This window comes from Myodes glareolus, chromosome 18 (genome assembly GCF_982192425.1).
Source record: "Myodes glareolus chromosome 18, mMyoGla1.1, whole genome shotgun sequence".
Classification (NCBI taxonomy): Eukaryota; Metazoa; Chordata; class Mammalia; order Rodentia; family Cricetidae; genus Myodes; species Myodes glareolus.
In genome coordinates, this window is record NC_142043.1 from 63,087,143 (window position 1) to 63,107,609 (window position 20,467).

Here is a 20,467-nt window from a genome sequence, read left to right on the forward strand (position 1 = left end):
CTACCAAGAAAAGACAAGACACATGAGTGGTAGTGAACCAATCTGGCCTACCAGAGCCACCTTCTGAATGTTCTCGAGTAGTTCTCTCTAGACTGTGGTCTCATACACAGGGCAAAATTTGCCTAATGAACTTATATGCCTCCTGGGTTCTCAATCTTAGAACTTCTAATACTCTTACTTTTTGAAAGTATAACTGGGGTGGGTGTGGTGGCACACGCCTTTATTCCCAGCACTTAGGAGACAGAGGCAGGTGGATCTCTGTGAGTTCAAGGCCAGCCTGGTCTACACAGAAGTTCTAGGGCGGCCAGAGTTATATTATAAAGGGACCCTGTACAAACCATTGATCGACTAACCAGAAACCAAAACTAGAAGACTGGCATTGTGGTGCAAACCTGTATTCCCAGCACTTGGGAGGCAGAAGGATTGCCATGAACTCCAGCCTAGACTATAGAGCAAGATCCTGCTTCAAAAAACAAATCAAAACCCCCTAAACAGTACAGCAGGGCCAGTGCTGCCACACAGAGGAAAACAGGCAGCCATGACTAGAAAACGGGCATTGGTACCTTTCAAAATTCTACCTCGTGTACTTGTTTTTGTTTTAATTGTAAGATGTCTCCTATGTATTATTAAGAGCTGTTCTTCTAGAAACACAAACATGAGAACTGAGCACCACATCCAGAGTGACTCGCCCCTGCGGCTAGGGAGACGTCAGGACAGAGATGATGGGGCTTTCCTTATACCCCAAGTCTCAGCTTCCTCATTCACTCCACGGCTCCAAGTTACCTCTGACCAAAGAAAGGAAATCACTAAAATCACCAAGTCACAATAGTTAGCTGTTGACACTAACCGCTGTACATCCCAGCCTGTCACTCTAGCAACAGTATCAAAACCTATTGTCAAACTGTCAAACAGCTGCTCCCATGGCCCTTTGCTACTGGCCCCAGCCTGGCTTCTGCATACCGCAGAGCACAGGTGCTAACATCCACACGCAGTGTCCAAATTCAAGTGTTTGTTCAGGACAGCCCAAGTCACGTCGTCCTTAAACCTCTGCAGTGTCTATACTGTGGTCGGAATCTTGGGCAGGCTGGCCAAAGGTGGCACAATTTGTGAGGAAATATGGATAATGTCTCACCACCAAACTTGCTCTCCATCCAATATGGACACCACCCCAGTCAAGGCCAAACCTGGACATCAGCAGTGACATGGATGACTAAAGTTATATTCACATGAAACCAGAATCCATTTCATTTCTTCTTCAAATGGAATTTTCCAAAGGAATCCTTAGGAAGCATCTTGTGATGGCCCTGGAGGATCCTGGCTTTCAGGTTCTGGGGTGGTGGGAGTGAGAGCTGGCACAGCTTCTTTTTGCTGGGCTCTCGGGATCTCATGGAATGCTCGTTCTATCTGTGGCCTGAAGATGTGATTTAGTTTGGGGAAATGATCCTGTCCACCCACTCCTGCTTCCAACATGCCCGACTGAACCACATGTCCAGGTGTGTCGACACAAAAGTATTCACTTTCTGCCTCAGGTTCTGGTAAGGGGGCTTGGTGCTCACAGCAGCCAGGCAGTCCCAGGGGAAGCTGTTGAACTGGACATTGCTCTTGAGCTGCAGGTCTCCTGGAGGCAGTGAAGCAGAGTTGACCAGGCCCCCTGCCATACATGAGCCCGCCACTGGTCCCGAGGTCTGGTCCACCGTGCCTGCTCCTGCACTGTCTGCCATGACTGCATCCCATGCTTGGGCCTGAGATGCACAGACACCGAGGGTGATAATGGAGGACAATAGAGTCAGCAGGGCTCACAGCGCTCCCTGCTCACAGCACTGCTGGCACCTGTCTCTCATGTACTATTGTCTATTTTTGATATGGGGGTCTGTCAATGTAGTCTGGGCTGGTCTGGAACTTGCTTGCTATGTAGATTAGACTGGCCTGGAACTCGTAGAGATCTGCCTACCCCTGCCTCCTGAGTGCCAGGATTAAGGTGTATATCACCATGCTTGGCTTCTTTTTGTGTTTTTCAAACAGGATGCTACTAAGTAGCCCAGGTGAGTCTTGAACTATGTGCCGAGATTCTACGTGTGCAACACCATGTGAACTTAAAATCTCATTCTTCTAAAGCTGTTCCCAACAAGCTTAGAATGGTCACATTAATTACAGAGAGGATTATAAAGGACTTTACAGTTCAGGTCTTATGGCTTAATGAGCTCTGACCCTAATTCTCTAGCCAAGCACTCCCAGGCAACCCACATTCTATAAAAAGCAAAAGCTGCCCCCACCTGGAGAGATGACCCTGAATTCTTGAAGGCTGCACAGCTGTCTCTTTCTCTGTTGCCAAGGGCTCCATCTCCGAGGCACTCACCCAGTGCTGTCAAAGTACACCCAAAGACAAAGACAAAACCTTGACATTTAAGAACAGATGTGCTTCAGTCTCTCCAGGCTCTGGGTTCAATCCCCATCACCAGGAAGAAAAATTACAGTGCACCAGCAACTGCTGCCTAGGGAGTGACATGAATTACTCTCTTAAAAATGCTTGTCTTTCTATTTTCTCTGTAAAGCTCCAGGTTTTACCCCCAGTACTAGGCCCATACTGAACAAGTCTACCCCCCACCAAACAACTAAAAGCTCCTGGAAGGAACCTGTGTGCCAGGGGAGTCATGGTGTGATCCTGACTGTAGGCAGCTCTCCCAGGCACAGGCCAAACACTTCACAAGAAGGTGAGCTCCTAGAGGGACAGAATCCGTCAGGCCTACTGTGAGCAGCGTTGGGTTTCTCCTGGGGGCCCTGGTTGTGCACATGTCTCCTCTTTACCCTGCTTCGTTCTTTGGTGGGAGGGCTATATTCAGTGAGATGCCAACCAAGTGCTTGATGGAGATTTAAAAAACAAAAGCCAGAGGTGCTGGGGAGGCTTAGTCAGGCAAGGGTACACCACACAAGTACAAGAGTCTGGGAGCCTGGGTTCAATCCTCAGAATCCACATAAAAAATCCCGGGCATGGTAGCACAGGGTTATAACTTCAGCACAGGGAAGGCTGAAATAGGAGGTCCCCAGGACCCACTGGCTAGGCATCTTCCAGGCCAACGAGATATGCCATATCAAAATGAGAGGTGCAACCCAAGGAATGACTCCCAGTGTCAAGGAATGACCTCCAGTGTTGACACCTGGCCTCCACATAAAGTATACACACACACACACATACACACAAGCACACAACCACAGATAAGACCAATATCCACAAACAAGCAAAACACAGGCAGTCAGCCAACCCTTGGGAAGAAAGAACATAGAGGAAATGCTCTCACCAGCCTTCTTCCTGCTGACTGCTCTTCCACAGACCAGCTTGTCTGCAGGGGTCTCTTGGGCAGAGAGGTCACTGTCACCCACTTTGGTTCTCTGCTCCTCCACAGTCTCTTCAGGTACAAAAGCAGACTGATCTATAATGACTTCAAAAACATTCCTAGCTATAGTCTGGACCAGTGCGTGGCTGAAGGTAGAAGCACAGCAGAGAGAATGTGATTAAAACACTCGGTCTGGAGCCTGTGCAGAAAGGAGCAAAGTGGAGAACGGCTCAGGGAAGTGCATGCCTGTGCCTGCCTGGGGCCCAGGGTGCCCACCACTGCTCAGCAGAGACACAAAGGCACCCTTAAAGTAGGTCCATTGCAGATTCTAGGGACCACTACCTCTGCTTCCTTCCGAGCAGGATCTTGTGTAGCCTGGGCTGGCTGGCCTCAGGCCTGTGAGAGGCATTAGGAATGGTGTTCTAGCCAGGCGGGATTAAAGTGTGTGCCTTTAATCCCAGCCCTTGGGAAGCAGAGGCAGGTGGATCTCTGAGTTCAAGGTCAGCCTGGTCTACACAAGTTCCCAGACAACAGAACCCCACCCTCATGCACCACCAAAAGCAAGCAGTGAGAACAGGTGAGCCACTTACTCCTTAGTTTTTGCGGCAATTCTGCAGAATGGATCAATAAACTTGAGGTTCTGATCCGCTAAAAGCTGTAAATTAGACAGAAAATAGAGGTAAAATGAGGGAAAGATAGTACTTTTTTGGGCATGTTCTAGAAGAGGAAGTCCCTGCCCCCTCACAGGTAAGATCAGCTGCATTCAGGCTGTCACACACAGTTCCAGACACGCTGCAGGAACTGCCAGCAGCCTAAGCCAGCCTTTCTATGATCTTCTGGGGATCTTAGTGCAGTGAGTCAAAGAACCATCAATTGATCAGGGCGACCCTGTAGCACTCAAGTCTCACCTGCCCAGCAGTAGGCCCTGGCTATCTCCAGAAATGCAAGGAAAATATGAGTGCCATGTGGATGCCATCTCAGCAGGAGACAAAGGCACTCTGATTTCTACCTACCTATCTACCTACGTACCTACCTACCCACCCACCCACCAACCTATTAGGTTTTTTGAGACCAGGTTTCTCTGTAGCTTTGGAGCCTGTCCTGGAAATAGCTCTTGTAGACCAGGCTGACCTCGAACTCACAGAAATCTGCCTGTCTCTGCCACCCGAGTGCTGGGATTAAAAGGCATGCGCCACCACTGCCCGGCTGACAAAGGCATTCTTTATTTTTAAACTGCATTTGTTCATTCATTCATTGATTACAGTGTGTGTGTGTACATGTGTTGTCCATCTCTTAAAAATACATCATTTATAATTGGATTTAATATATGTATAAAAGGTTCACTATAGAACGTCAAAGAATAGTAAAAATTTTATATTCCCAAACTGAGATGACCACTTTTATCTAAAAGTATACCTTTTCTTTCCAGCTTTTCGTCTTCACACATTGGATATAATCTATGTGGTGCTGTCTACTGCCTTTCCCCTTACAGTTTCTGAAATACTCAATATATCCTGCTCTTTTCATACTGGACTCTGTAAATTGTTTCTAGCTCTCTCTGCAGAGGAGGGAGGTAGGGTCTCACTGTGTGGCACAGGCTGCCCTGAAACATGAGATTTATCAGTCTCAATGCTGAGATTATAGATGTATACCACCATGACTGAACATGGGGTCTCGTACTCCTGGATCAAAGGATTCTCCTGCCTCAGCTTCTCCAGCAGCTGTATGTGGCTCAATCCTATTTTATAGGTTAAGACTGCCACATATTCATAGTGCGCAGTTCCGCTACAAGTCCGCTAGCTGTCTGGGTCACAGTAGACTCCAGGAGAAGTTACAGAGATTGCACTTCTGACAGAGCCCAGGACAACCCCAAACATGGTGGTCCCACCACACTGCTGGATGGCAGCGCTGCTTCTCACCTCTCTCCCGCCCACAATGGAAAGCTCATCCAAATAAGCATCAATCAAGTGGGCTCTCACTCCGTCGGAAGACCGACTCTCGGGACTCAGGATCTCCTTCATCAGAATGTCCAGGAAAAGTTTGATTTGGCTAAGGAACAAAAAAGAAACCAACCACACAGTTTTTCCTTTACTTTTTTAAAAAGACATTATCACTAATACTTCCCTCCTCTCAAAGAACAGACAGACAGAACAGACAGAAGCAATTAGTTTACTGCCCACACAGCATAATGACCGATATGAGGCCTAAAGGGAAGAACACAGTTATTCTGAGCAGTATCAACAACCTTCCAACTACCGGACTCTAACTCCCTCGGCTCAGGATCTACTGTGCTTCTCATACATCAGTCAATTCATGTTTCATTACCAGAGACCTTAGGGGGCCCTATTATTCTATAACGATTTTTTGGGGGTACCAAGGATTAAAACCGGGGCCTCATACCCATTAGGTAAGCCCTGTACCACTGAGTCACCTAGCAACTTTGACGTGCTTTTAATGTTACCACGTGTTAATGTAAATAATTTAACGTGTTAATGGAAATAATGGACTGACCTTTCTTCCCAGGCCTTCCGCTTGAGAACTTCAAAGGACTGCCTCAGGACCAGGTGGATCAGCTAAAGGTCGACATTTTTATAATAAAAGTAAAAGGTAATCATCATTTTGGCAGAACGAGGAACCCAACTCTGGATCCCCAAAGCAAGACAACTTCCTTAGGTCTATTTAATCCCTGTATCAAAAACCTTAAGCCAGACAGCAGTATGTGCCTGTATCCTGAGAGTCAGAAATTAGGCCACACAGCATACAGAGACTCTGCCCCCAACAACCCCCAGAAAACAAAATTCAAGACATGACCAGGACATTCTGCCACACCTTGCCTGGCTTTCCATTGTTTTCTTGATGGGGACAGAAGCTAGGTCTCAATAATCCTGACAAAGCAGCTATTGCCCGATGACCTCACACCCATGTCCTGGGGTGTTGTTTATTTTTTCCCCCCAACAGTCTTCCTTTCTCTTAACTCTAGTGCTTATAAGGTATTTAAAAACCATTCGCAGGTCAGGTGGCGGTGGTACACCCTTTAATCCCAGCACTCCAAGCACTCAGGGGGCTGGGGCAGGCGGGCCTGAGTTCAAGGCCAGCCTGGTCTATACAGAATGAGTTCAGGACAGCCAGGGCTACAGAGAAACCCTGTGAAAAGTCAAAACCAACCTACCTACCTACCTTTCCCCCCAAACCCTCTTAGCAAACTCCACCTTGGCTTCAAGAAGAGAAAAGAATGAATGAATGCCAGGGAAGAGCTCGTCACCGAGCTGCCGCCTCGGCTCCGCGGGTCTTACCAGGCAGTACTTGCCCAGCTGCAGCTCGTCTGTGGTCTCTTCCCACTCTCGGTTCATGGTTTGCCAGAAGGTCTGAAGGAACAGGTGTTCTGCAGGAACAAGAGGCCTCAGTGCTCGGCTGCCACATCGAGCACGCAGCAAGAAGGAAGCAACAGAAAACACACCTGGTTCCCTTTACACATCTACCTCAAGAATTCTTAGACTGATAGTTTGGCCAATAATTACATTAATAATTTCCTTTACAGCTACATAAAGACATTAAAATGCAATACTATCAGCATCTCTTAACAGAATGTTCCCCAAAGCACTGTTCTTTATCTGCCTCAAACCCACATTTCTATTAGAGTCCTCTGAAAAAACCCACTGGTCCTCTCTACTACAGCTGCATCTGACAACCAATCCTGTCTACTAATCTTGATGAGCATCCTCACAATTCATGGATAAACACAGATTTTTCTGATGTTAAGTGTTGGCTGGGTGGGACACAGCACAAGCTATTTAAGTCACAGAACTACCACTTTTAAAATTGGAAATCTTTCCTGATTTACTGATTTTTGAACATCTCCACTTCCTTCTACATAGGGTTTGGCTGCTACCCAAGGCTGGCCGGGAGCTCACAAACCTCCTGGCTCAGCCTTCTGAATGGATCACCATGTCCAGCATAACTTATTAACAAATGAAATCTTTACTATACAACAAATGTAGAAGCTCCATGTTGTAGGTCAGCTAGAACTGAGAGAACTAACCAGGGTTACTCGAGTGGGGAATGCCAAGGAGAACAAACTGATGTCCAACTTCAGAAAACTCATCTTTTCTTTTAGGTAAAGAAGAGCTACTTTACGCTTTATTACAGTGATTCATCAGCATGATGGCTCTCATCTTGGCCAGGTCCCTGTACGTGCTGGCATAGATGTCACAGTTTCTAAGTGTGAACATGACTTGCCTTTGGAGACATTGGAGGAGTACTGATCTGTATTTGGATGCCAAATGATCTCTGTTCACTTAGCAGTAACATTCAGCACAGCATCTCAAAGCAGTAACAGCATGTGACATACGTACAATGCTAGCAGGAGGCTCCTATGTCACCAACACCCAGAAGACGAACTTCACAGGAGGGAAGTGCTGACTAGGTTCCCCAGGCAAGCTACCAAACCTGCTGACGAGGAAGTCAGAAAGCCAGGAAAACAGCAGGACTTACGAGCCTCCGAGCTGTTAACAACATGGATGAGTTGGGAAATAATGTCCGCTAGCTCCTCCTGCAAAGGTGGGTTGGGGAGAAACATGAGTTATCAGTGGTCAGGCTCTGGGTGGCGCCCTCCTCCCCTGTGGCAGGAAGGCCTGTGCTCTTGTCCTAGGTCTGTGGCAGACACCCTGGGTTTTTTCAGATGTGAAACTCCAAACTTTAGAGAACTACTAGGCTAATGTGATGTTTCTGGAAAAAATGTTAAAACTCTTGTGTTGAAGAAAGCATCTCTGGTTAAGAGGTTGAATAATTCCAGGAGAAGTAACCTCACTGCCAAATTCTGGGCCTTTTTTTTTGAGACAGTATTTCTCTACATAGCTCTGGCTGGCCTCGAACTCACAGAGATCCGTCTGCTTCTGACTCTGAGTCTTGGGATTAAAGGTGTGCATTACCACACCTCATCCCTGGCTTTAACGTATAAACTAAACAGAATCTATCATGAATATCAAATGTTGCAAGTCAGCAGCACCTTTCTGGTGCTTGTACAATGGGGTTTTCACTCTGGCCTTCTAGACCTGGTCAGAGCAGGCTGGAATGTCAACAGACTCCTCTAGGTTGTGCATTGGGCAAAACTGAAGGGCTGTGGAGGCACAGTAGACTCCATCTGGCAGCACTAACGGGCTTCGCCTAGGAAGAAGCCTTCCACCTTCCAACTATCTGAAGATGAGCGCCCTTACCAGTCCTCCTGTGCCCAGAGTTCCTTATTCATCTCGAAGGAACTCCAAGGCTTGAAAATGATGTTCCTTTTTGTTGGTTCTCTTCCTCTCTCCACTAAAGCTGCTTGTTGCTACTTCTGAATATAATCTTACAATATTTTGCCCTGCTATCCCACTCAAAATATGTTCAGTAGAATCAACAGAGTGAATTGAGACAAGTCACTACATGTCCTGAGAAAAGCAGCAACGCTTCAAAGACAAGGCAAGCGCTACCCAGGAAGACTCTCCACTGGGGCTTGTGTGTTGTGAGCTGTACTCTCTGTTATGGAGGAGGGTCTAGTTCCAGACATTAGAACAAACCTCTTCTATGGTTGAACTGGTGGCACACTCAGTGGGCAGGGCTCTACTGTGAATTCTCGTCACCAGTGCAGCCCATGGCACTTTAGCCACAGGATCTGGCTGCTCACTTGGGCACCAGACCCTCCAGGCCCCCTGCTGTGCTTCTGACCATGCATCGACAGAGGAGAAAGCAGAAACATTAACAACGTTGTGTAAAACCTACCACGGAAGCTATGGAATGATGAGAGCAATAGGGAGTCTATGACTTAGCGTGTCCGATATGTCTGAAAGCACAGCCTAAGTGCCTGCTGCCCCTTCCTGAGGGGACAAGAGCTGAGACAACGGCTCCTTGAAGCATTTACTTCCACCTGTTTGGGGATGGCAGCAGACTGGCGGAGCGTAAACCATCAAGTCTCTTATCCATTGTGGCAAAGGTCCAGGAACATGACGAGGGGCTGCGTTACCTGCAGAAGGGGTTCGTCCTGAACCCACATGCAGTAGAAGAGTCCTCTCCATATTTTTAGGAGTTCGTCCTGACTGAAACTTCCTGCGGAGAAAATGGCACATCCACCTTAGAGTCTATACTCTTCCTTAATGTTTAGAGATGCCACGCCAGCAGCAAAACTACCGCACACATCCCCGTCCTCTGCACACCTTTTCCTAGCCCTGAAGTACACACAACATGGCGAATGTTCCAAGGGGGCCATGGACGCATGCGTTGCTATCAGCCAAAGATGGGGAGCAATGGGGGCAAGTCCTTATCACCAAGTGTGACAATAAAAGTAACCTATATGCCTGGTAGACCAGTTGCCAAGCCTTGAACTCATCCTTTGAACCAATGAGGGAAGAAGGGTTTCACTGATGTTGATGGAAAACTACAAGCCCTAGAAAGGACGCAAGGCACTAAGTGCCCCTGTCAAATGGCAGAACCACTCCCGATTCACTCCCAGGGACAGTGAGGATGGTTCTGCTGAGGGGTACGTTTAAAAGGGATCGGCTACAGGCAAATGTCAACCATGTTCTATCTTCTCACTGTGCCAGCTGTCATTTCCCGGGCAGCTCTTAAAACAGCGCTAGTCTGTCTTAAGGTACCTGGTGACTGGGAAGCAACAGGATGACTATTCAGTCGTACACTGGGACAAACAAGATGAATAAAAACAAGTCTTCTTCTTTGTTTTTTTTTTTGAGACACAGTTTCTCTGTCTAACAGTTCTGGATTGAAGGTGTGCACCACCATATCTGGCTGTTTGCTTAGGATTTTTAAAATTTTTTTTATGATTTATTTATCTTTATTTTATGTGCATTGGTGTGAAGGTGTCAGATCCCCTGGAACTGGATTTTCAGACAGTTGTGAGCTACCATGTGGGTGCTGGGAATTGAACCCGGGTTCTCCGGAAGAGCAATCAGTGCTCTTAACCGCTGAGCCATTTCTCCAGCCCCCTTGCTTAGGTTTTTGAGACAGGGTGTTGTTACTTAGTTCAGACTGGCCTTGATACTTGGGATCCTCCTTCCTCTGGGTTCCACCTCACACATGTTGTGAAATACTAGCTGGAGATGTGTTACATTCATTTATGTTGTGGGACATTTGTTTAACAATGCAAAGATGTGTTGCATTTGTTTAACTCCGTAAAGCTGCATTACTGTGCTTGCCTTAAACAAGTGATTGGTCTAATAAAGAGCCGAACAGCCAATAGACAGGCAGGAGAGAGAGATAGATGGGAATGCCAGGCAGAGAGAATAAAAAGGAGGAGAAATCTAGGCTTAAGAGAAGAGGAAGACACCAGGGACCAGCTACCCTACCCAGCCAAACAACCCAGAGAAGGAAGGGAAGAAAAACATATAGAATAAAGAAAGATAAGTTCAGAGGCAAATGTAGTTAAAGAGAAATGGGTTAACTTAATTTAGAAAAGCTGGCTAGAAGCAAGCCAAGCTAAGGCTAGGCATTCATAAGAAAGAATAAATCTGTGTATTTATTTGGGATCTGAGTGGCAGACTCCCAAAGAGCTTAAAACAAAACAAAACAAAACAAAAAAACCCAACTACACACATCTCAAGTACATATTTGAATCCAGTGTCTTATTAACTCTAAAAGACATTTTAAAATGACAAGACCCCCTTGTAATGGACTAATGGTTCTGTAGTGTACTCAGTGAGCCAACTTTATTCTTTGACTTATTTCCAACTTACTGAAGAGCTGCCTCCGGGCTGGGGAGAGGGTGCAGTCAGTGAGGCCACCATAAGGACCTGGATGAGTCTTCAGCTCCACATAAAACCACGTGTGCCTGTGATTTCCAAGTCAACCCAGAAACACTAAGCTTCGGGTTCAGAGATCCGGGCTTAAGGGAATAGGGTAGAGAGGCCAGCCAACATCCTCCTAAGGCTTGCACAAGCGCATGTGTGCACACGCATTCCTCAAACATTCCTCCTGAAAGGTTTCTTTAAAAAGGCCCGCTTCCTTTCAATACCTTTATAACGTTGCATTTTGATTTTTTTTGTGATAACTTTTCACTCAAAACCAAGACAGCAAGCGTGGTAGCACATTCCTATAATCCCTGCACAGACACAGGCAGAGTTCCAGCCAAGGCTCATATAAAGAAATAACCCACAAACCCCAAACACTAGGACAACAGAAAGCATAGTAAAGTTAGCTAATCAAAGCACATTTCCTTAAGGAGCCACACAGACCAGATGTGCCAACCGGCCTCTCTGCCCATCTCCTAGCACCTGCCCAGCTGCAGTTACAAAGGCCGACTTTTCTTGCTGTGGTAACTTGCACCTTCATTTGATCCTGTTCGAAGATGCACATTTCCCCAGAGAACTGGTGGATCTGGGTAAGGACCGGTGACTGCAGAAACCACGTTAGACTACCTGGGTCAGATACACCCAAACCATCATCAGGTGGAACTTATCACAGCAAAATCAGAAACGCAGACCAGACTAAGTAATCTAATAAAATCCGACACATACCTCTAGCCCTCATCTTGCAGCTTTTAAGTCAGAGGCAGTGACTTTACATGGGCTCAAATAAGGGAATGTGAGGGCCATGAAAAAATGTCAACAGTAAAAGCTTTCTGGACACACACCAAAATTAATTCAAATTAAGCACATAATGAGCCCAAGGCACTGCTGGCAGTGCTTGGCCTCGTTTGTATGATGTCCCAGTTATGAACACACATGTCCATTTGCACGCTGCACGGCATCATGCCACATAATGCCAAGGAACACGGCCTACAACAAACACCTGAGTGTACATTTTTGACAATTGTAGGTGACAAACCACAGCTTTGTACTCTACAAATAGGTTTCCTGTTCTTAGACAAATGTAATGGTTTATTACTGAAAATGAAGATTTCACTAGTTCTGCACTGTTACTCTGAAGCATGTATTGAAATTAGTGTATCATTGTGCTGGATTGTGTTAGAACAGTTCACTTGAAAGTTTAAATTTGTACCCGGACGGGTGGTGGCACACGCCTTTAATCCAAGCACTTGGGAAACAGACTGGCGAATCTCTGTGACTTCAAGGTCAGTACAGTCTACAAGAAACCCCGCCCGGAAAAACCAAATAAATAAATAAGTAAATAGATGAATAAAAATTTGTTACTGTTGTGCATGTGTGCCATGGCATGTATGTGGAGGTCAAAGGACAACTTTAAAGTTGGTTCTGTCCATCCTCCTTTACTTGAGTTCTTGAAATCCAACTTAGGTCCCCAAGCTTGTATGACAAGTACCTTACCTGCTGAACCAGCCTGCCAGCCAGACCACTTGATCTTAAGGACAGCTGAGGCTCACAATCTCAGCACTTGGGAGGACGAGACAGGAGAACTGCTAGGAGGTTCAGGCCAGCCTGAGCTACAGAGAGCCTCTTTCCCAGCTGCTGCTTGAGTTGCTAACCGAGCTTCATCAGAAAAAAGAATTAGTTAATTAAAAAAGAATAATTGCTGGGCAGTGGCAGCACAAGCCTGCCTTTAATCCCAGCACTCGGGAGGCAGAGGCAGGCGGATCTCCGGATCCGTGAGTTCAAGGCCAGCCTAGTCTACAAGAGCTAGTGCCAGGACAAAGTTCAAAAGCTACAAGGAGAAACCCTGTCTCGAAAAGCCCCCCCCCCAAAAAAAAGAAAAAAGAAATGAATGTTGGGTTGGGATTAGGGCAGAACAATTTTTGAACCAGCCCTACACACATTCCGGCTGTTTCACAATATGTATTCTACAGGAAGTGGTATTTTTTGCACTGAAAACTGTTAACTCAGATGACCAAAATCAACTCTGAAAAGTGGTGATGATGTAGCTCTAGGGCCTGCAAACACCAAACACTCAACCAAGAAGATCTAATTCCTTATGTAAAAATAAGCAAGCACTCTTTCTTTCTTTCCTTCCTTCCTTTCTCCACACAAGGTCTCTCTATCACATAGTTCTGGATGGCCTAGAATTCTCTATGTAGACCAGGCTGGCCTTGAGCCCAGAGATCTGCCCCTGTCTCCTGAGAGCCACCAGGCCTGGCATAAACAAGCACTTCAATCCTATTAGTATGCAAATTGCTCTCATTTTTAATAGGTGGCAACATTATATATATCACAGACATTTTGAAAATAAAATTCTCTGGCTTAATGTTTCACTTGTATACCTAGTCCACATACCTATATACTTGGAGTCCTGTAAAAATTTCTCAGGTAAAAGGGGTGGTGAACAGAAAAGCTGGAAGAAGTCCTGGTTTGGTCAAGTCTTCCACTCTAAATATTTACTTTCAAAGTATGCACAGAATCCTATTTTAACCTAGGAGTTTAGTTGGTAAAAAACAGGTACTGATTTTTACAGTACTAAAGAGGGATGGAAAAACAGTATCTGATTCCTTTTAAAACTCAAAAGATGCAGTAAGTACCTGAAGCAGTCTTAGTTGAGAGTTGCCCTTGAAGATGCTTTCTTCTTGGTGGAAAATCTTTCTGAGGTGCCGGGGTCCTGCACGTCACTTGTCAGACAGTGACAGTCTATCACTAGGTAAGCATCCTTGGGTCCCTCCTCCTCTGCTATTTTATTTTAAGACAGGGTTCTTCTATGAGTCCAAGCTAGTTGGCTTGAAACTTACAATCCTGCCTCAGTCTCCCAAGTTCTGGAATCACAGGCATCACTACTACAACTGATCATGGAATATCTTTTTTCTGGCTGGCCTAGAACTCACAGAGATCTGCCTGCCTCTGCTTCCTGAGTTCGGGGATTAAAAGTGAGTGCCATCACTCCTGGCTGGGGACATATTTTAAATCTTTATATAATCTAGTTTCTGACAACAGGTTAGATTTAGCTATTTTAAAAAGAATGACATGAATACAAAAGATGTGAACACAGAGGGAACATTGAGTTTTGAAATGAGAATGTCCAACAGCAACTCTCTCCACAAAATGAACACAGTACACGAAGATCCATTCTGGATGCGGACAGTATCATCATATTCCAGACCACAACACAGTCAAAACATGTACACCTCCTTATAACTGTCAGGTGAAGAACCCTAACTCCACCTGTAGGAAAGGCACTTCCACAATACCTGTACTATTCTAGCCACCACCAACCATAAATCCAGTCATTTTATGTCATTAAAAAGGAAACTGGGGCCGGGCGGTGGTGGCGCACGCCTTTAATCCCAGCACTCGGGAGGCAGAGGCGGGCGGATCTTTGTGAGTTCGAGGCTAGCCTGGTCTACAAGAGCTAGTTCCAGGACAGGCACCAAAGCTACAGAGAAACCCTGTCTCGAAAAACCAAAAAAAAAAAAGGAAACTGGGGCTGGGGAAATAAATGGCGTGGCAGGTAAAAGTTCTTGCCACACAAACCTCAGGGCAAGTTCCAGCTTTTGAACCTACATAAAAAATGGGAGAGAACTGACCCCATAAAGTTGTTTTCTCACCTCCAAATATGTGCTGTAACACATCTATCTCCTGTATACACACTCACGCATGCACACACACACACAATACTAATATTAACAAAAAAAGAGGAAGCAATGTCACAAGTGAAACTGCCACAGGGTTGATTTGAAGATGCACCATGGCTTTAGTAAGTGTGAACAGTTCAAGGCCGAGAACCGCTAAGACAGGCAAGGACTGCCCGTTTGATTCCCTGCTGTATCCCCTATGCCAATACATGGTGCTTCACAAATGTTTGCTGCCTTTATGAATGACTGCACCAAGACACATGAGCCACCATGAACTAAAACACAGTGACCACTTCATGACAGCAAAGACCACAGAGCCTATCTATTCACGCTGCTAACAGACAGCTATGTGTTTCAGAAAGGCTAACATGTCAGATTTCCCAGCAAGATGCACGGCTGCAAAACAAAATGAGTTTGTCAACAAGATGCAAATGCGAGGCAACTCGTGCTTCTATTATAATGGGGCACAGCAGATGCTTTGGTTTTCTTGTCCCGTGACTATGAAGACATTCACTCTGCAAATTTCATTTATTTGTACGCACATACATATAGGCCAGAAGTCAATGTTGGGTATCTTCCTCAACAGCTCTCCAGCTAATTTTCCGAGACAGGTTATCTCATTGAACCTTAAACTCACCAATTTGGCTACACTGTCTAGCCATCAAGGGTTCTAACCTGCTGAGCCATTTTGTCAGGCCCTCTACAATTATTATTATTTTCTTGAAGGCCTTCTATATTCCACAAACTAGCCATGGTGATGAATAAGGGTCCAAGATAAGCAAATCTGGGGCGGGGGTGCTAACCAGAAGGATCCTGGGGTACTGGTGTGAGCCAACTGGCTTCAGGTCCTTGTGACATCTTAGTATTCCAAGGCATCCTTAGCATTCCTGGGTCTGTCCCCAAAGGGGTCTAAGAAGCACCCTCTCTGGCTACTTAAGGTCCAGATGTAGTGTTTGCCTCTGTCTCCTGAAGGCTCTCCTAAGGCTCCATGTGTTTTTACCTATGGCCAAGAAAACAAATGGAAGCTCACACTGCTGGGAGGAAAATGATACAAGCCATGGAATTCAGAAACAAAGTTATCTGTACACAGCTGAGGCAGGACTACAAGGAGTTCAAGGTTACTCTCAGTTACAAAGCTAATGACCAACCCTGGCTACAGGAAATCCTATCTCAAAACAAATAGCACCCCCCCATGTATCTAAGACTACATATTTTATAAAGGAACACATGTTTTATAACTCTAGAGGTAACCGGGAGGCGGAGAGATACTAAAGGGAGATTTCTCAGAAATGATGCTGCCAGGGGAGAAGGGGTGGAGTTCTTTGCAAAACAATTCAGAAATGCAAAAGCTGGAGGTGTCCTCAGCCTCCAAGGGTTTTATTGATTACTAAGGACTTAGAACAGCAGGTGAGGACACCAGGACTGACAGACTGTGACCTTCAAGTAGGCACTTTAGGGAAGTAACCTGGGCTAGTTTGTGGAGGGAGGACAGATTAAAGAGGCACAATAGAAGCCTGGTTTGGTGGCGCCTGCCTTTAATCCCAGCATTTAAGAGGGCTCCCAGCACACAGATCTCTGGGAGTTCAAAGCCAGCCTGGTTTCCAGGACAGCCAGGGCTGACACACAGAGAGACTGTCTTAAAGAACAAAAACAAGCAAAAGGCACAATGGAGTGAAGGAGACCAGTTAGGGAACAGGCAGGACAGACATCTGGGTAAGGTAAGCGCTGGTTAAGCAGGATATTGAGTAGGCAGGACAAAGGGACAATGTGTGTGGGTGGATGTGGAGGATGAAGAGAACCCATGGCAACCTGGTGTGTCTGTGTGGGGGGAAAATAAGGGAGTATGAGCCATAGGGGAGGAGCAGCAGCAGAGAATAGGTATTTTGGGGGAGCAGGAGTCAATCCCATTTTTGACACTAAGGCACTCATGGGACTGCCAGGTGAAGGATCAGGATAGTAGCACTAATCTGAGGGGAGGGTAGCTAAAGCACACCTGGGTTACCAAGTTAGATTTAGGAATTACCAGCACATGCTTATAGGAAACTTATAAACATGGGAGAAAACTGAATTCCTGGGGGCAATCCTTAACAAAAGGGATTGCAGCTGCCAGGTCTATCTGAGTGACCTCTGAATTCCGGGGTGGAAGAGAAAGTTTTCAAAACCTAACTTCCAAACGTGCACACACGTAATAATTAAAAAAAAAAACATTTATTTTAGTTTTTAGTCCTCTATCAGGCTTCTCACCAAAGTTTCTCTTTCTTTTTTTGGGGACAAGATCTTGCTTTTCCTGTGGCCCTGGCTGCCTTCAGTCTCCCAAGTGCTGGAATTAATGGTGTAAGCTATCACATAGGGGAAGAGTTCAATTAAAAAAACTTTTCGAGATTTATTTTAGGCATACGAGTGTTTTGCCTTCCTCTATGTATGTGCACCACGTGCATGCCTGGTGTCAGGCGAAGTCAGAAGGGGGAGAGTACTCTTCAGGAACTGGTTATAAGCTGCCATGTAGGTACTGGAACTCAAACCCGCTGAGCCATTTTTCAATTTTAGGCAAATTTAGCAACACGTAGTTTAAACTTTAGTCAACTGGCTACAACCTGAAACCTCCACAGCACGCTGCGGTCAGTCTAGATCTAAGTGTTCACTCAAGAGTTACAAAACCTACTCAGGATCACTTAAGGAAAATCTTGCAATGCGCTCCTCGGCAGTTAAAATCCGAGAAAGCCAGTGATCTGGCCACACTGCCTCCAGGCTCAACTTCATTTGGACACGCCCTGCGCGCCAACTTCTGATTTCTCTAGCCCAGGGCATCCTTAGCTCTTTCCTGCGTCGGCCTGGGCAGATTTCCTCCTGTCAAAAATCTCACAGAACACAGGAGGCTTCGTTTAGAGAGACTTCCTCTTGTACTTTTCCACACCTACTAGCATACATTCCCGCATTCACACATGCCCTACTGCCTCGGGTCCTGCCAGAGTTCCTCCGGGGCTGGAATGCAGCCTCAACTCTCTCCCGCACACCAGCGCCTGCAGGCACTATTCAAGAGAAGGAAACGAGAAACACAAACGGGCCTCGGCGAGCCGGGCCAGGGCTGAGCGTGGAGCTGAAGCTCCGCCGCACAGCCCGCAGCAGCCGCTCCCGCACTCACAAGAGCGACCCTCGCCGAGCGCAGCGACGCGGACCCCGGCCCGCACCTGTGTCGCTCTGCGTCCTCGCGCTGAGATACTGCCGCAGCTTCCTCACTGCGCGGTCGCGGACACCCTTCTCGCTGGAGGCCAGCCGCTGGGCGAACTGGAGCTCGGCGGACTGCATGGCGGGAGCCATCGCGCCAGCTCCTGCATCCCCGGGCTGCGCGCGTGCAGCTCGCCACCCAGCAGCCTGTATTGCGCCTGCGCACGGGCAGCGGCGCGCGGGTGATGGCGTCACAGACGCGCCGCCGTATCGCGCCTGGGGAGCCCGCGTGGCCGTGGCGCGAGTAGAAACTGCGGTCGCGCATCCTAAGTACGTCGTGTGGGTGGTCCAAGTCAGGGTGGTTGGCGTAAAGATTAGTTGGGGTCAGATCTCCTTCAGGAAGATGCCTACGGCTGGTTTTGACGCAGTCTAGAGTCTAAGCACAGCTAACAAAGCTCTGTCGGGGGATAACACTCCAGCGACCTCCACATACGCTGTCTGCAGAACTCGGCGGGCTTTCCTGGGCAGAATTGAGACCCAGAAGGAAGACAGTCATCCGGGCAGCCCGGGCCTGACGACAGTACAGCACCTGTGCTCCCCGCCTCCACTTCCCCCAGTGTAACGTAGTGCCTAGAGTCTGATGCAGGCGCAGCATTCTAGAGTGAACGATCCGCCCCCATCAATATCCGGCGACAGGTGCAGAGGTGACGAGCAGACATTTTGCAGTATTCTAGGGCAGGCTCGAGGAGGGAAAATCCATCCCTGCAGCACCAAGGGCACGTCCAGGGGTGTGGTGTGGAGAGAGCGATCCATCCCTGGGACAGAGTCAGGGGTGTCTTGGGACAGGTGTAGGCTTGTTGAATGTGGAGTTAGCACATGACCCGTACCCACAGCCTCTGGGTCAGGTGAAGGGATGTCCCTCCACATTAGAGGGAGATGACCTGTCCTGGCGGCATGCAGGGGAAGATTTTGGTATCTAACTGGGAGGGAACTTGGCCCTGTTCTTAAGTCCTGCGTGCAAAACACACAGTTCTGAGCCGTGGTGTCTTAGGGCTTCTACTGCTACGTGAAGCAAAACGTAAGTCCTGACCAAAAAGCAAGTTAGGGAGGAAAGGGTTGATCTGGCTTACACTTCCATATCACTGTTCATCATGGAAGGAAGTTAGCACAGGAACTTAAGCAGGGCAGGAACCTGGAGGCAGGAGCTAATGCAGAGGCCATGAGGGAGCTGCTTACTGACTCGCTCTTCATGGCTTGCTCAACCTGCTTTCTTATAGCACACTGGACCACAAACCCTTGGATGGCAACACCCACCATAAGTATCAACCACTAATTAAAAAAATGCCTTATAGCCAGGTGGTGGCAGAGGCAGGCAGATTTCTGTCAGAGGGATCTGTGAGTTCAAGGCCAACCTAGTCTACAGACCGAGGATAAAAAGCCAGGGCTACACAGAGAAACTCAGTTTTGAAAATAAGCATCCCACCCCCACCTTATATGCCTGCCTACAACCTGATCTTATGGAGACGTTTTCTTAATTTCTTTTTTATTATTTTTATTTTTAATTTATTTTGGATTTTCGAGACAGGGTTTCTCTGTGTGGCCCTGGAACTCGTTCTTTAGACCAGGCTGGCTTCGAACCTGGAAGTCCACCTGCATCTGCCTCCCAAGTGCTGTGTGATTAAATGCGACCGCCCCGTAGAGATATTTTCTTTATTGAGGTTTCCTCCTCTCAGATGACTTTAGCTTGTGTCAAGCTGACATAAAGCCACCCGGCACCAGCACAAGTGGGGACATACTAATCCCCACAAGAAAGAAGTCGTCCCTACTGCCCCTCCCCCAGGGTTTCATTGCGGCTTTGGAGCCTATCCTGAAACTAGCTCTGTAGACCAGGCTGGTCTTGAACTCACAGAGATCCGCCTGCCTCTGCCTTCCGAGTGCTGGGATTAAAGGCATGCACCACTATTGCTGGCTTAGAAGTCTCTTTTTTAAATTAATTTTTTCCATTTATTTTACATATCCATACCCACCACAGTTTCCCCTCCCTCCTCTCCTCCAGTTCCCTCCCCCCACCTCCCTTCTATTCCCCCCTCCATTCCCTCTCCCCTCCCTTCTGTCCCCCCCTCCATTCCTCCATCTCTATTCAAGAAAAAAAAAAAAGTCTTAACAGCTGTGCTAACTTTAGGGACATTCAAAACCCTAGGTCATCAAACACATTCTGTAGATTCATTAGCACCTTAAGGGAATTATGGAATTATTAGATTAGGTAGATTAGGATATTCTTTCGAACTTTGGTTATTGAGTCGTCCCCTGTCGTCCCCGTCCCGTCCCCCCCCCCCCCCCCCCGTCCCCCCCCCCGCAATGTAGCACAGGTTAGACTCTCCCTTGCATTGTAGCCTTTGTAGCAAGGCTGGTCTTGAACTTCCTCTACCACCCAAGTGCTGGGACTACAGGTGTGTACCACTACATCCCGCTTCAGTCTTTGGTTATTTTGTACCTCAGCTACCTGGCCAAAATAATT

The 20,467-nt window shown here is 47.1% G+C and overlaps 1 protein-coding gene and 1 pseudogene across 2 annotated transcripts in view; both read right to left on the reverse strand.

Moving 5' to 3' along the window:
* The window catches only part of Rrp1b (ribosomal RNA processing 1B), a 29,253-nt gene extending 11,105 nt beyond the window's left edge, over positions 1-18,148 (reverse strand). The window contains exons 1-10 of one of the 2 annotated variants that reach the window (XM_087898343.1): positions 17,973-18,086; positions 11,051-11,145; positions 9,328-9,410; positions 7,824-7,881; positions 6,626-6,714; positions 5,844-5,905; positions 5,252-5,381; positions 3,923-3,987; positions 3,297-3,478; positions 2,274-2,362 (exon numbers count right to left, since the gene is read on the reverse strand). In XM_087898343.1, coding sequence (XP_087754469.1) covers positions 2,274-2,362; positions 3,297-3,478; positions 3,923-3,987; positions 5,252-5,381; positions 5,844-5,905; positions 6,626-6,714; positions 7,824-7,881; positions 9,328-9,357 — 705 coding nt within the window. In that variant the 5' untranslated portion in view covers positions 9,358-9,410; positions 11,051-11,145; positions 17,973-18,086. Of the gene's footprint in view, positions 1-2,273; positions 2,363-3,296; positions 3,479-3,922; positions 3,988-5,251; positions 5,382-5,843; positions 5,906-6,625; positions 6,715-7,823; positions 7,882-9,327; positions 9,411-11,050; positions 11,146-17,972 lie in introns of both variants that reach the window. The other variant, XM_087898342.1, reaches the window with a different exon arrangement.
* On the reverse strand, positions 8-2,264 carry LOC125411331 (biorientation of chromosomes in cell division protein 1 pseudogene; annotated as a pseudogene).
* Positions 18,149-20,467: the final 2,319 nt, after the last annotated feature.